At 35.8% G+C, this 17345-nt stretch overlaps 1 protein-coding gene across 10 annotated transcripts in view; it reads right to left on the bottom strand.

Annotated features, from left to right (window-relative positions):
• The window catches only part of NTNG1 (netrin G1), a 161457-nt gene that overhangs the window by 33783 nt on the left and 110329 nt on the right, over positions 1-17345 (bottom strand). For 5 of the 10 annotated variants that reach the window (XM_035332909.1, XM_035332915.1, XM_035332910.1 and 2 more), the window contains exon 6: positions 1304-1471. The exons of 2 other annotated variants lie outside the window; for them this stretch is intronic. In XM_035332909.1, coding sequence (XP_035188800.1) covers positions 1304-1471 — 168 coding nt within the window. Of the gene's footprint in view, positions 1-1303; positions 1472-6829; positions 6890-8854; positions 8921-17345 lie in introns of all 10 variants that reach the window. 3 more of the 10 variants (XM_035332914.1, XM_035332917.1, XM_035332919.1) reach the window with 2 other exon arrangements.

The raw sequence follows: 17345 nt of genomic DNA, 5'->3' as shown, positions 1-17345 counted from the left end.
AACGTCCTCATAAGGAATCATGACTTGCCTACTACAGTTCATATTAGCTCAGACTAATTAATGTCAAAGGAAATCATGCATTTTCTGAATGTGTTGCCAAGCAAAGTTCAAAGAAGGACATGTAAAATGCAGTAGGTGGATGGATCTGGGTGTTTATCACAAAATAGAATGTAAATCTGACAAGCTGTAAACTGAAATAAATAATAGCAAACTAAATTTCTGGCTTGAATTTCAGGAATGAATTATTAAAAAAATATTAAAGTATAACCTATTCACCCATAGTCCATTTTGGCATGAAAATCTTACTTTTTTCTTTCCTTTTTCTTTTCCATCTTGGAAAGAAAAAACACTCACAATGGAAATCTGGGCAATGTTCTTCTGATGCTTATATCTATGAGCAACACTACATAATGAAATTGTTGTTTGAATAGGGCCTTTTATGGCTACCTGTTAACTACTGGCCATTGTATCAAGCTACCTTTTATTGAGTATCCTCAGTCTTCACCTAGGGCCCTCTGCCTTTTGCTGTGTTCTGTTTGTGGTGATAAGAGAATAATGCGTCTTCTAGTGTGACATTTTTTCTATTTTCTGTGTTCTGACATTTTCTTGAAATTTTCTTGACTTCTGCATTTTGGATATTTATATCAGATGCTAGGTTTAAAGCACTGTTTTCATCTAGGAGTCCTACTTCTAAATTTACATAATGCCAAACAGCTTTTACAAATGCTACTCCTAATCACACGGGCAAAATTTCAGTTTCCTCTCTAAGGAAGAGAGGAGTTAAGGCTGCATTTTACAGCCCTGTGCCTGAGAGTAGAATTTGGTGCTACATTTAATTTTAAAATTGGAACGAGTTAAAAGGAGTTAATAAACACCAGTTCCATTTTCTATTCGTACACCTGGCAACTTCCATAGGTTTACAGGCCAGTATTCAATAGTGTACTAATAATTCCAAAAGTTAGACTGGGAACAGGGATTTAGGACTCAACCCTACCATGTTTACGTGTGTGCAACTCCAGTGCAGCTCCCTCCTGCAGGACAGCACAGTCAACTTCTCAGGGGCTTCCTGGGAAAGTCTTCCCTGGACTCTTAGCCAGGACGTTCTTCATCGTGTACAGATTCAAAACACTTCATTGGGGCTACAGTGGCAACTATGGCAATGAGATGGAAAGTCTACACAGATGTTCTTATCCATTGAAAAAGCTCATTCTGGCTCATCTGGCAAGTAAGCAGCAGTGGTCCCTAGCAGCTGCCGGTAGCTTAAAAGGCACAGAAAAAAAGCCGCAGTTACCCCGGGACTGACCTATGCATACATTTTCATCGTCCAGCTCTGCAGAAGCATTTCTGAAGTAGCCCAGCCTGCATAACTCACAGTGCTGACCTCTAGTGTTGTGCTTACAGCTCACGCAAATGACCGTATTGAGCAGCTCGATGTAACTGCACCGGTTGGAGTGCCCGAAGCATTCACAGTCTTTCAAGGAAGAACAGAAATGTATACAAAATGTATACAGCAGCAGAGTAATAGCACATTACATGCTTAGTAAAAATGAACTATGGAAAGAAATATGAATGAATGGCACATACATGTTAATCAATGTAACATGGACAACAGCAGATGTTTATCTGCAATGAAAGCGAGGGTTCAGGCAGGTTAGTGTGACCCGACCACCATGGCATGACGTCAAAGACTGACTGCTGTTGGCAGACCTGATGGAACTGAAGCATTTGCAGTTGTAAACCTTTCAGGGGTACTGGAGGCTGTTTCCGCTGATAGAAATGCATTTTTTTATTTTATTTTATTTTTTTTTTTCATATTTGAGATGAGTATAGATCAAGACACAGGAAAAACTTCCTCTTATTAAAAATATTAAATACGGTGGACAAAATTGTCAAACTTAAGCATGCTTAAATCCACAATGAAAGATAAAATGAAATAAAAAAGCTTTGTTCTGACATAAGTAGTGAGTTTTCAAAATTACTTCTGAACTTGGCTCAGGGTACTGTAACTGGTAGGCACCTTAGGAAATGGACTATTTTAATTCAAGACCAAACAAATCTCCAGTTTGACAATTTTGGCCAGCACCTCCTAAAACAATTAACAGAGAAATGGAAGGAAGAGATTACTATTTAAGAGCTATTTCTTAGGTAAGCATTAACCAATTTTTAAAATCTGAGATGAAAAACCATTGGGCCATAATGCATCTTGAAAACTCTGAAAATGTATACTGAATAGAAAACATGCTTACTGCAGCTGACACGACAACCACTTCTTAAAAAAAAAATACGTTGTTAAACAGAATCCTATTGCCTCTGAGTACTTAATGACAAGGAGTATGTGGCAAGTATGTATACAAGGCACAGCTATGCTTTGTGTAGAAAGCTTGTGTAGATCTGACTGCTCAGCTCTGAGACAGCCCAGAATGAATGCAGGAAGGGTTATTAGGATGATCAAAGAAGTAGAGAGCCTATTTAAAAAGCGTACTATGATAATTTGTCCTGTTTAGTCTAGGAAACTGAAGAAGGGATATCACTGGGCTATAAATACATCAGGGAAATATAGCCTTGTGCCATCCTAAATGAGTATCTGTGCTAATGGACAACACTGGCACAAGAACAAGTGGGTGTTAACCGGTCATTGAGAAATTTCAGCTGCAAATTAGGAGATGGTGTCTAGCCGTTAGGGCACTGAGGTTCTCAAACACTCTTCCAATTTGTAGCAAAACCACTCATGCTTTAGAGCTGCAGTGTATTAACGTGGTGAAAGAGATTATGATATGTTTCCTGCAGTAATGGAATGCAGTGACTTGAGGGCTTTGAGGTCTTAATGTTAACTTAGGCTATAATTAGATAAAGCTGTAGCAGAGGATGTAAAATGTTAATTTTGGAAACACATGGCAGGGACCCAGTCCCTTGTGTATTTTCTAAAGTACACTGCTGGGCACTCAGTGAGCCCACTGGTTGTTGATGTAGGATGTCAGATACAAACTTTGTTCCTGTATATTTTTATTAAAAAAATGTCAGTACATATTCATGAGTATGTGATGTAAAAATACATATATACTTTTGCTCTTGTCTGATCTAGCATACTATAAATAGATTGCATCTTTTATCTATGTTGCTTAACATAAGTTTTAATCTTGAGAGCTGTATTTTGGCTGCCAGGAAACATTAATTCAATTTACATCTACATAGTTAACATATACACACTCATTCTCGTTGATATTACATTGTTCACAGTTCATGTCAGTCTAATAATTTTGATGCCTCTAACTGCTGGAGTACAGTAAAACGCTTGGTTTTTCAATCTCAATATGCTACCACTTGACATATTCGAGTAGGGAGGAAAAAAGTGTTAATGTTTCTCTTTTGCAATTGGTCAGTGAGATTCAGCATTTTAGCCAGCTGCCCAGCACCATTTCTCCACTAGCACATCCACCTGACCTGAGTAAAAACTGCACGGGGAAGGGGCAACAGACATAAAAGTAGAAGCTAGCGCTAGCAAAAAGGATCACAATGAAAATTGTTACAATGCTAAATTTTAATGTGTTTTATTTCTAAAACAAGAAAGATTGGTTGGAGATAGGCATCAAGATCCTTCTGAAGCTCAGATCGAGAAGCAATGGTATCTTAGTCTCTGCCTTGAGAAAGAACCTGTCTTGTGCCCCCATTACACAACTTGTTTTGGCGAGAAGATACCATGCTGTTATGTTCCTTAGACTTGTGGCTAAATGTAATCACACTGCAGGTGAATTTAGAGGAAAGAATTAAATTGCTTTTTGAAACAGTAATGGGCAGCAGAATAATAATACATTTTTATGTTATAAAAATATGCAGGCTGTAAATAAGTGACAGTAAATCAGACTATACTACCTCATCTTGTGTGTTTAAAATAGCATTCTGTGAATGGATGACTGCACTACTTCCACTCTGAAACTGTGATATGACCTTTAGTAATACTACTACAACACATAATTGGCTATTACAAAAGCACAAGAAACAAAGCTGCACATAAAATAATTCACTGCTTTAACAGGGCTTGTTACAAGTTATGAACTTGACTAAAGAAGCATTAATAATTATGAAAGGCTCAGTTTGATGTACACATACACTCTTCAATATATTCAGAGAGACTACAAATGTTCAGATGTGTCTTATCAATATTAAGGGTAATTAATGAGACCAATTATTGACCTCATTGCAGTCTCCAACTTCCTCATCAGTGGGGGAGAGGGAAGCGCTGATTTCTTCACTGGTGACCAGTGATAGAATGGAGGGAATGGTAAAAGCTGCATCAGGGGAAGTTCAGACTGAATATTAGGAAAAAGGTTTTCACTGAAAGGGTGGTTAGCCCCTGGAACAAGCTCTCCTGGTAAGTGGTTATGGCTCCAAGCCTGCTAGTGTTAAAGAAGCTGTTTGGAAATACTCTTAGATATGATTTAACTCTTAGGTTGCTCTGTGTAGAGTCAGGAGTTGGACATGATGATCCTTGTGGGTCTTTTCCAATTCATGTTATTCTATGATTTTAGTGGATACTCTGTTTTGTAACAATTGTACTGAAAAGCTCTAGGAATCTTCATCTTTACACTGGTAAATGCCATATGGTATCCTAAAAAAATCCGGGTTAACTGAAGTGGTCTGACATCTGATCAAAGATTAGTAATGGTAGAGAGGAAAACAATAAAAAGCCAGGACAAGTCAACTAAAGCCCCTTTATTATTATAACCATTTTTTTAATGATTTTTGATTGTTTTCATTTTGCTAATTCAATCATATGTACTTATTCTTTTATTGCTGTTGGCCTGATCAGCGATCATTTATACATCTCTAGGTTTATTAAAAATAAATAATAGTAATAACAAGCTATGTAAAGGGTCTGCATATGAAAGGGAACTGATTTCTCCGTGAGTTCTATGAGGTGCTTCCCTGCGTTACTCACACAAAACGTACAATTGCACTCAGCATCATGGCAGCTGGGAGTCTGATAGCTGTCAGTGCTGTATGGCCTTCTAGCTTATCACATGATTCACCTAAACCAGCACAAAGACCAGAAAGTAGCCAGCATATTAGAAACATCAGAAGCGTCAGAAACACAATTTAAGGTTTTTAGCAAGAATCTGGCTAGCAGCCCCATGACGTTTATGCACTGGCCAAGCCACACAGTCACTGAAAGAGGTAAGGGGGAAAGTACCAAAGTCAGGCTGCAAATGGTTTAACAACATTGAAATGACACGAGCTTACTGTGCTAGAAAATGCTGCATTCAGTTCTGAGCACCATATGTCAGAAAAGACATATAAGCTTAGAGATAGTATAAAGCTGAATAACAACGTGGAGTAAATGGTTTGGAAAATAAAACCTTGGAGAGGTAAAGATAGCTAGGTGTGTTCAATGTGAAGGAAAAAGGGAGATGGGAGATGGGATAGCCATGTTAGATTTGATAACTATCTTTGGATGATTCAGAAATGTCAAATTCCTTGCCATCTCACAGAAGAATTGACTGTATGAACCTTTGAAGATGATTCCCGGTAGAATGATTCTATTGTGACAACCCCACTCCTGTTGTATAAAACATAATAAAATTACCTATTGAAGGAAGCTCATGAAAAGGTTGATCATTTAATTGTTTTGTTTCTATAAACTGAATAATCTTTTTTCTTCCCTGTTATAATGCTATGGTCTTACATCTTCGAGATGATATATTGTTGCACTATCAGGACTAGGTTCAGCTCAAGGTTCAGCTGGGACTGATAAAACATGAAACGTCATCACATGAAACAACGGTAAACACACATGGAAGGGAAGCTAAATTTTAAAACTAAGAATGGTAATGCACGAGACAGCTATCACTGTCACTTTCTAATCAAAAGAACAAGAAGTATTTCAAGAAAAGTGCTTTCAGAAATCATTTAAATATTTTTTCTTCTTTGTTTTCCCATAACTGAGTTCATCCTTTGTATGCTATGAAATACGAAGGAGATTTCCTTGTAATCTTAGAAATTACCTGCTTTGTAACAGTTATGATCTAATCAAATGGATCAAACCTAAGTTCAAACACTTGTTGATTTCTCAAATCCTTACTAATGTGCATTTCATGAATAATGAGATATTCACAGCATCTACAGAAAGACAAAGCATCTTTAGATGTACTCTTTACAAATAAATTGTTGAGGAAAACTAATGAGAAGATCTCAGAGTTGACTATGAGTAATAGAGATGCAAGCAAAACAGGTTGCCTGGACGTCACTGAGAGAATATTGGCATCTTTCATTACGTCCGTATAATTCCATTATTTTGATAAAACACTTAAATATCAGTTCAAAATGTAATGCCTACACTCTCAATTTGTGCACTGTTACAATAAAATGAAGATGTAAGGCACACTTACAATGCATTAGAAGACATAAGTATGTACTATACTCCATGGCACTTACAGATACGTCTTGATGATATGGACAATTGACATTTTATGTATTGTATGAGATCAACTAATCTATTTGTTTCCTTTTCACAATTTATGCAGATCAGTGAGGAAAAGAAATCTCTACCAACAATTTGCTCTCTAGGCAATAATCTGAATGGCAATATTCTTATATTTAATTCCTTTAAAAACAAATGACATGTCACCTTATACGCCACAGTGCCGCAGAAGCATATTTATTTTTTCTCTGTATGGCTTATGTTTATGTGACTTAATGTTTCTGTTGTCATCAACGAAGATGCCTCACCAGTAAGCTGATGGGTACACTTCACAGATATTCCAGATTCATACAGTGCAATGTTTTCACAACACGTAGCACTATGAAATCACTGTATGAATCCAAGAATTCCTACCTCTCTTGTGGTTTGCAACTTGAACAGAAGAAACAGTTGTCATAGTTAATTTGGGAGCAACTGTATAGGTAATAAAATGAAGAGTAAATTAGAAAAGATTTTGTATAGGAACAAATCAAAAGACTAAAATATACTTCTTTATTTTCTTTTTTAAAATTAACTTTCACAGTGTTAAATTTAACTTTAACAATGGTTACTGTTTTGTCAGGAAAGGGTGAAGCTTGGTGGAAATGAATTATAGGTACCAACTATTGAGTCATTTGAGCTTTTGATCCAAGATAAGGGGAAAGTTATTCACATCTGCACACTTTGGCAATTTTGTGTTAGTGGTTTATCTTAATCCGTGACCAATGACTGTATGGTAACCACTGTGGGCTGCAAATGGTATTATTAAATTTACTCTGGCCTAATAACATAAACAAATAAAACACAATAAAATAATATAAACTGTAGGCAGATTTTTGTAATTATTCTCATTATATGCTATACTTGACTGAAGTATTAATTTAAAATAATTGTGAAACACTGTAACAATATGTTGCAAACACATAATTGGAATATAAATACTTTTAATTTTTGTGTTTTGTGCTCCATAACAAAATGTCAAAATTATATTTACTAAAGCTGGCTCTTATTTACTAGGGAAGAAACAATGAGTAATTTTGTTCTGTTCAAGATGTATTGTGCAATGAAGTTAAGTCTTAGAACACAAGCAGTACTATTGATTTAGCTATGAAATCCATTAGAAATGCTGAGTGTCATTTCATCGGGAATATTTAGATTTAAAATTCCTGTGAATAATGTAGACTAATCCTTGCAGAGAGCAGAGGAGCAGAGATGTACTCTGTATTTTTTTGTTTGTTTGTTTAAGGAACACAGACAAAATTAAAACCAAACCAAACCAAAACAAAAAACTGGCCAAATGAAATTATTAGAATGCTGAGTATCACTTCATTGTGTTTATTTAATTCAAAACATGTGAATAATGCAAACCGAAATATATTGCTAATCCTTATGGAGAGCACAGGTCAATTGGGATTTTCTATTTTTTTGTGGGAAGCACAGATAGTACATTAGCTTTTATACATACCTATGTCTCAATTTGGTCACTGTGATCAACGGATATAAAACTACAGCCCTTCTAAAGTAACTTCCCAAAAAATTCCTAATAGGTTTTGTTCAGATTAGTAGCTATTTTCTACATCACCTTTTCATTCTCCATCTGTATGTGTTATGGGCATGAAAAGACACTCTGAACTGTCAGAGCAAGCCACAGGCCAAATTTTTACAGGGATTTCTTGGGAGTAAATGGCTACTGGGACAGTAAATAAGGAGAACAAAAGGACATTGCTTTTTACATCAAACAATAATTATGAAATGTACAGTATATAGCTGAATGCAACTTCAAATAACAAAGAAGCTTACTTTTATTTTATTACTAATCCTTAAAAGTTGTTCTGTCACTTTCAATGCTAATCATCGTGCCAAAGTCTGCAAATAATATTTTGTGTGGCACTTGAATTGCAGAGAACTGAGAGTCTATTCTGCAGAGAATGTGCTTGTGTTGTGGATGTCACACAAGCTAAGAATTCCCAGCTCACTTGGGGAGGGGGGAGGGAACCAACAACGTGGAAATAAGACATGAACACATGGGTTTGATGTAGACAATGACAATCTTTCGCACTCAAAAATCTCAAAACTTATTCATTATATAGACTATAGTTTATACAAGTCCAACGTCATTGTGGGACTTCTGTTCAACTTGATGACTTATAAACCTGTGTTTCTACTTTTCCAGACTTTATGCAGCGATGTTGTATGTGATCTTAGTGTTGGAAAATGCTCTTTTCAGGTAAGGTTTTCTTTACAGTTAAATTCTGTAGATATTTTCTCACAGAATAGCATTACTCAGCACTGAAAGAAAAATGAGTTGGATTATCATTGTTACTACTTTTGTTGCCATGTGGGGCTCTTAGGAAGCAATTTCAGTAATTTTAGACCACTAGGAATTTTACAGCGTCCTACCTTGATTTGGTTTAGAAACCTCAAGGGAAGAAATATTCGGCCATATCCTATCAAACTTTGGAGGATCTGCATGCATCAGGAAAAATCAGGTTTTGTTATTTACATCTGTGATATTGTTCTAAACAGGCAAGCATATGGACAAAGACATAGACTACAAACATCCATTTCTGTTCTAGTCTAAGTTGCACTTGAACAGTACATGACTCCACATTAAACAAGAAAACAAGCAATTGATGATTCCCAAAACACCAAATGGACATAAAATACTGTGTATAACAATTTATCTTCCATGGTTTAAAATATTGTTCTTGATGAGAAGATATCCAAGACCAATACATTTGGTTCTAACACCAGGAACAAAATAGAAATGTGTTCTGTTAATCTGCTCTGTAGAGATAAAATGACAATATCAGACAAATATGAATTTCTTACCAAAGACACATACCTTACCGTAGCATCCTTAAGGCCTTATTGAGTGAATTATACTTCTGCTATCGAAATATATTTACTGGTAGAATGAACCTTTTCTTTGTTCTCACATTTTTGTGTATTGTATCTGTTTCCTATCACCTCTACTAATCTATTTCCCAGATTTTTTTTTTTTTTTTTTGTAAAAACAAAGTGTATACATTTCTTAAGGGCCCTAAATAAGATGTTACCTCCATATAGCGGCATTTTGCCTCTGAACAAAAGCATTAGGTATGTCTTTTCAGAGTTTCATTTCCTTTAGTTCAATGTGTTTTGGGGCTGGGGTAGGGCACAGTGGTAACCCTTTACAGGAATGGTGCTGGCTGCAGGAGCTGGGAGCAAGTAAAGGGTGTGAGCTGGGTGGTTGAAAGCCTCTTTGGTTCTGATGTGGGACATGATATTTATGTTCTACTTCTTTTCCTGTTCTCTGTCTTCATTATCAGCTCCCATCTGCCTAGCTTTGGATATCAGATTTGGACATTTTTATGCTCTGTGAGTACTGCAGCTGTCACTTCCTTTCTGAGCTGAATAGAAAACTTCTTAATGGTCACATCAGCCTACATAGCAGTGATAAAAATGGGGAGACAGCTATTTTATTTCTACATACAAGGAATTCACTTGAGTAGTGAATGGATTACAGTCATTACATCTTTTTGGCACCAAGGGTCTATGCTTGTAGGTCTTTTTGAAGCAGATGTGTTTCACTGGTACGTCAGTTTTAGTGGAAGACCTTCAGGGAAGCTAGGAGAAAAAGACCAGTGCTTCAACATCTGATGTGGAAGGAGGACTGTATTCGTTTTCTATTGTATCTTCTGACCCATTTGTCAAAGGTGAAGAGAATTTGGCTGGGTGTTGATGAATGTCCCAGAAGTCCTCCAGGAGAGAACAGTTCAAGGAAAGGATAATGGCCCGTACTGTGCCATTTACTGTTAGGCAGTCTTCTGCAATTGAATCAGTCAAGTGTTGATCTAATTATATATCTACATCATCTATATGATCTCTGTATATCTACATCATAATCTTACGTTTTTGTGCTTTTTCCTTATCAGTTAAGGAAACAGAAGAAAGGAAAACCAAGTTGGTTTAGTAGATTCTCGAACAGTCTTTGTCTTGATTAAAAACAACCTGCCTCTACTAATCAGATCCACCAATTCACACACATAGGAAGTGCAAACAGAGTAGTCAGTGCATGAAAAAAAAACTATCTAAAAGCCATACTTACTGAGGTGGCATGATAACCCTGGCACACTAAATGATTCTGATTCCACATACCTTCCTCCTCCTCCTGAAACACTGGCTGGCTAGTTATGGTAAAGAAGTTTGAAATGCTGACAAATTGCTTGCACAGTTAGTTCACCATTAAAATTTTGGTAAAATTTTTGGAACACTTAGGCTTGACCGAAGTGTTTGAAGAGACTGGACGATAAGGAAAATGCATGAAAATCAGGAGCTAAAAAGGAAAATGAATCTTTGATTACATTTTCTTTCTGTCCCCTGAGCCTTTTTCTCTTTTAGCCATCATCCAACATCACAGTCGTTGCAGAAAAACCATCACATTTCAGACAGGAACTTATAATATCCTACTTCAGTTGCTGAATGTCGAGTGGCATCCCTACTTCAAAAATTCATGTGCAAAATGGCCTAGATAGTTACAGATATAAGAGTAATAGCATCAAAGATTTGTAATGCCTTAGGACTAACCCTCTGGTATATCTGTCACTTAATAAACTGTAGGTCCTATATATGAAATAGATAAGCTTTTATTCTGATAATGATTTCCCCAAGGAATCTCTTGCCTTGTCCAAATAATATCGTTACTTGTGAGACAGAGAATCAGTGTTACGTATTTCTAAGTAATCCTATAAATGCTATAGATCTGTGCTCATTTTAGCAAAGTGACTTAAAATGGAGATTGTGATTTGCTACAAAATTATTAAAACTTCCCTGATCCTTTAAATTAGATTATATTCAGCTGAGTTTCTTAATGGGCATCCAAAATAATTAAGAGCATATTTACTGTGTCTGAAGATGAACAATTCAGATTTTTTACAAGTGATTATTACTAGTTATTAGTGCTAATTATAACCGTCTTAGAAAGGACTTGTGGAGGTCATTTGTTCCATCCTGTGCTCACAGCAGGGTCAACTTCAAAGTCAGATGATACTGCTCAGGGTCATATCCAGTTGAAACCAGATGCTTTCTTCAGTGGCTCTGGGCTGCTTGGTAATGCTCCAGGAGGCTTAAATGCTTCTATTACTCACTCTATTACTCACTTTATTTTTTTAATCTTTGGTAAAGATAATTATTTCCTATGTCCTTACTCATGAAATGTATTATCACCGAGATTACGTTTGCTGATAAAAGTCAGTTGTCTTATCTTTGATTTTTTTTTTCCAATGGAGATGATTTTAAATGCATTATCTAAAAACGTATGTGAAACTTCCAAGTCAAAGAAGGTTGACGAGCATTCCCACAAGTGTATTGGAGCAGATGAGTCATTCTTTGAACAGACATCAGTACGATTCATTTAGCAGCTAGTTATTCTTTTATAGCAATTTGTGAAAATATTTCTAGTCCTCAGTGATCACCACAAAGCATCCTATTTATAGAGAAGTTGACTAGATAAGCTAAGCTCTCCCAGAACAGTTTTGTGTTTGCATGCTCTGTTCTGTTACTGAAGTACTTATTTTCTGGAATAATTAATTTTGGCATAGGTATTCTAGTACATGCACTGGATGAATCTAGGATATTACTCTATCGCAATATGTTCTAAGATAATAATTCTGGGTAAACAAGGCTACAGATACGTGAAAAAGAGCTTCTAAAAATCCATTTTAGTGTATTATTTAAAGATACTGTATGCACCTTTAAGAGTAAAGGTATGTGAGATCTGTGAGTGAGCAGAAAATCAGCCATGTCATTTTAAATTTGCATTGGAAAATTCTGCATGTTAGTTCCTATTGTCTGAAAGACAATTATATGCAGAAAATCACTCTTGGAAAAATCTTATTTTCATGAAGTAAGGAAAAGCTGGTTGTTGATTTACTAGGTGTATGATCATTTCCTGCCTTCCAAACTCAAATGCCTGTTTTGGATACATAGCATTAGAATTACCTGTGATATTAAATAAAGGAAATATGTTTCAAATATTTCCTGGAAATGCAATATACCCCACATGCCACATCATGGTTTTGAATTGGGGAAATAACAGAAATGAAACAGGTCATTTCAGCCTTATTCCAGCCAGGCGGCTGCACATGAAAAAACTTGTCATGATGTTGGCAGAAATTAATCAGCACTTTGCTTGTTTCTCACTTCAACCAAGTACTGAGCTGAAAGTAAAATTAAGATGTATTTTAAGCCCTCCCACTGAGAGGGGCTTATCCTTCCTAGGGGATGGAGAAAGAGGGCAGGTGATGCAGCATGCGAAGGTGACCCTGCTACCTGGGCATCTGCTCTGCAGCAGACTAGGATGTTTTCACCTCCTACACTGTTCAAAATGACCTGTCCACAGGCAATGCATTTGCTGAAAATTACTGTTATTAAATCAGTAAGTCTTAAGTAATACTCACTCAAATGGTAGACAGGGAGCACTTGTGTGGACTTGTGTTCATTACTATCATTACTTATTTACATTATCATTAGGAACCTTAGTGAGAGAGACTGTTGAAGTTGTTTATTAATGGTTGTGAAACTTTTACTTAAAACAAGAAAAAGTACTAAAAACTTGTCAATGTAAGTTTAATGATTCTAGTGGAAGTTCAAGTCATTGAAAACTGACCTTGCCGCTGCCTGTTTTAAACAATAAATAACAAAGTAAAGATTGTTTCTTCCAGAAGATACATGTCTGTTGAGCACAGTGGAATTAGATGTATGACAGCAGTTTTAGGTTTCATATTAAACAAAACAAACAAACAAACAATAAAAATAATAAAAAAAGCTCATTCAAATCTGTGGCAGTGGCAATTTAGTAACTGCTGGAATAATTGAATGTGTTTAGACAGATGGCATGCCATCACTTCTTGCAGAGATCACATGATCATTATTACAGAATTTCTAGGTCTGTTTGAAGTCATGATAACATACCTCATGAGAATTTGCCTTTCAGCATTTCTGTAATACTGAAAATCTATCTCCTCAAAAGGGAAGAAATGCTGATACTATTTTTTTAAATCACCTAATATTAAGTTTTAAAAAAATACTGGGCCAATGTTAGGCAATCTTTTTTGGAGCAATGTAGGAAGTTTCATACCTGTTCCTTTGAAGAAAGGAGAATTCTGCATAAATGTGAAGATGTGGTTGTTTTATGGCAGCTCCTCAGCCATAACATCTTTTATAACTGTTGGAAGAATTTAAATGCAATTAGTCCTTTACGTGTCCAGTTGTTGTCTTAGACTAAAAGAAAGCGATCTTTTTTGAGTCTTTAAAAATCCAGTGATTCAGTTCTGGAAATTCTTAGAGCTGCTATCAGAAAAAAAAATAAATAAAAAAATCCACTGCTTTTTAACAAAAGTATTGGCTACTCATCACACTAATGAGGTGTGAAGGAGTATTCTTCAATTTTAAGTATTTCCAGTGAAGTATTACAAAGGCACAATGAATTCAGGTGTTTTTAAATGCAATATTTTATGTAATTTCTCATGAAAAAAGAACTAATTCTGTTGATATTTTGTGGTAGTGGTTCTTTTTTTTTTTATTTTGAATGGTTCTACTTTTTTCCTACAAAGGTGCTGGAATTCACTGTTGGACTGGGACAATTGTACTGTAATTCACAACTGATGAAGAACAGTAAATCAAGACCTGCTTTAAACATCAGAGTGCTGATTTCAAGACTCATTATTCCCTCATACTCTACAAAATAATCTGATTACATGTCTAAGGGACAAAAAGAAATAGAGGAGAAAAGATACAGAGGTGCATTTTTTCCACAGTAATTTCTTCCTAAGCTTTAATGATACTGTATTTTTAAATATCTTTATGGATCTTGTCTTCTCTCCATAAAGTTTTCTGAGTAACTGCAGCAAAACTTGCATATTGCAAGTGCAGTGTTTCTTCCACAGGTACTATGACTATGGTTCTTGTTGAAATGTTGCTACCTCTAGCATCTCCATAGAGCCCTATCACTTGATTGTTCATTAACAGCTAAAACAAATATAGCAGGAAAATTAATAATCTCCTGCATATTACAGCAAATCATAAAAGCCCTGAAAAGACAATTTGATACTCTGACTTCTAAGTAACTCAGAACAATGAATGTAAATCAGGATGAAGAATGAGAAACAATACTAAACTGCCTCTAAACTGGCCATGTCTACTAAACTGGAGAGAATGGCTCTTCTTATCTGTTAAAATTGGTGGATCTGGCAAAACAAAACAAACTAAAACAAAGGCTCCCCCAAATCCCAACCCAGCAATTCCTCAGTGCTTCCTCGAGGAGTGTTGGTAGTTTCTGACGTGGCACTAGACATCACTCCACAAAGAGTGAGTTTCTGTTCAGTGCTGGGATCAGCAATGACATTCTGCTTAGAGAACTCCATGGCTAAAATCCTACTTATACAGACGGAAAAATAGCTTTGTTATGAATCCTATCAGGTAAATAAACTACTTATTTATTTATTTTTCTATTTGGAATGTTAAATTATCTTTCAGATCTGGTGTTCAAATTAATGCATTGTAGCACACAGGCTGTCAGTATCTTTTTGCCAGCCTCATAATATTTTACTATCATACAAACCTAACTGTTGAAGTGGAAAATTCTGGGCTCTTGGAGGTGCTGAAGTAAAGGAGGGAAAACCAGGTAGGGATATTGTCTTGATATAATCTGTTACTCAGATAAGGTGATTGCCTTAGGCTAGGTGTCCGATTAACACTGATATTTACTAAAAAGTTGGATTTGCATAAAATTGAATTGAAATACAAACATTTTGCTACTACGTCCAAAATAATATACACACAGTCTGAAGACAATATTTACATGTTCTGAAGGAGATAAACATCTTAATAGGTCTCTTAACTATAGAGTTATCTCTGTAAAACTTGACCTCACGTAACAGAGAAATAACTACAGCCTAGATATGCATGTTCGTATCCTACTGACATAGATGTATGTCAGTGTGCTGCGTATATACTCTAGTCCAGAGTTTGGCACTGTAATGGTTGTGATCTTGTGACTGTAAAATTAATGAGAGAACTTTTCAATTGGTGCCAGGGGGCGAAATCATGTCCACAATACTTCCAGTATGGTTAAAAAACAAACAGACAAAAAAAACCTCTAGTATTTGTTCTCAAAACCTTTTGCTATTTATATTTACCACTTTAAAACTTCATAAGAAAGATGTAAAACTAATAAAACTACAGTCATATTAATGCTATTTTAAATGCAGAAACATACCTAGCAGATATTTCAAGGTTAAGAAACCAGTAAAATAAGAGTGCCCGTTCAATCTCTGTTTTACTTTTGTGTTTCCCGTTAATTATCATTCAAAAAAAAAAAGATCAAAAAAAGTTCTCTTAATTTGAAATGGGCTATAAAGAAGAACAAAAATATAGGGAACAAAGCTGAGAATACCATTTGATTGTCTTGATTGCACCTTGCACTTGGGTGCATGGTCTGTCTCTAAATTCTGACTCATCTGCCACCAGCAGGCTTTAAGGTGATAATCACCCACACAGAGCTATTTGCACATCATGTCTATCTCATCCTGTATCTAATTATACCCTTTATAACAAACTGTTTAGCATAATTAGTGGAGTTATGCTTTACAGGAATAAAGATAGAAGCTATAGGCTAGAAGATTCAAGTTTTTGAAGGCATACATGTACAAATTAGTTACTTTGGTATGTGGTCACAATAACGAATACTTTGATGTGTTGGTCTATGTGAAATTATACAATGATTATTTTAGCAAGTAAAACAACGCGGTTCTCAGAATATTAAAATACTGTATGAAAGCACTGTTGATCATAAAAGTTTAAATTATGAAATGGTTTTGGGACTCATTAATTGCTAACACTCTCACCGGTATTTTTTCAAACATGGCTGAAAAATGCGGAAAGGGCCAGCGCTAGAATCAAGAATGCTGGAAATGACAGGAGAACCTATTACTCAACTGATAGACAACAGCAGGTACAAATGACCTTAAAGGGAAAGCTCTGATTTACTTTTGTCTAGATGATCAGAAAGGATGTTTACTTAATGACCACTCTTTCTTTGTGCTCTAACTTGATGAGCTGCTTTAATGCCAGATCCTTTGAATTCAGAATGATTTTTTGATCCAGAATGATACGTATATATGCACACAGTTAAATACATTTTATTTCTCTTGGGCATGCTTTCAGTGCAGTCTTAAGAGTGTCTAATGAACATTGCTTGCAGTGGCATGTTATTTGTATGCTGGCAGCTTAGTGTATATTCCTTCCCTCCTTCCTGTCCCTGTCTTACATACGAGGAAAAGCTCGAGGCACACAAAAGCCAATACCCCCATAGTACTGTTTGCTGTCAGGCAAAATAAAACCTCAGCTGTATCTCCTGAGAATAACTTCCTGTCCTCAGGTGGGGAGGAGCACTGCTGATATGAACACAAATATTGTATTAATATAGACAAAAGAAAAAATCATGCAGAATCCATTAAAGCAGCCACAACTAATTAATCTTGTTTGGTTTTATGTATTAATTGTACTTTTGTTAAATTCTTTTAGAGACCAGGATAAATTCATGGTTTCTATCCTCGTTTAACTGATAATTCTGCTATTTCTGTCCTATAGGAAGATGTTCAAAACATTGTGCAAGAAGAGCTACTTTTCCCCTGAGCTATTTAAGAAATAAAGCATGAAAAAAACAAGCAGATTATCAGTATTTACTTGTGCTCATGAAGATATGCTCACGCTTCATCCTTTCCAGGTAGGCAAATAAATTTGTTGAATTCTACCACACATTACTCCAAGATGTTTACAGAGTATTTAAGATAAAGCATAGACTTGAAGTAATTCTTATATTTCCTATGGCATGTTAAACAGGATTTTC

This window comes from Oxyura jamaicensis, chromosome 8, assembly GCF_011077185.1.
Source record: "Oxyura jamaicensis isolate SHBP4307 breed ruddy duck chromosome 8, BPBGC_Ojam_1.0, whole genome shotgun sequence".
NCBI lineage: Eukaryota > Metazoa > Chordata > Aves > Anseriformes > Anatidae > Oxyura > Oxyura jamaicensis.
Note: the sequence above shows the minus strand (reverse complement) of the source record. Positions and strands in the feature narration are given on the sequence as shown.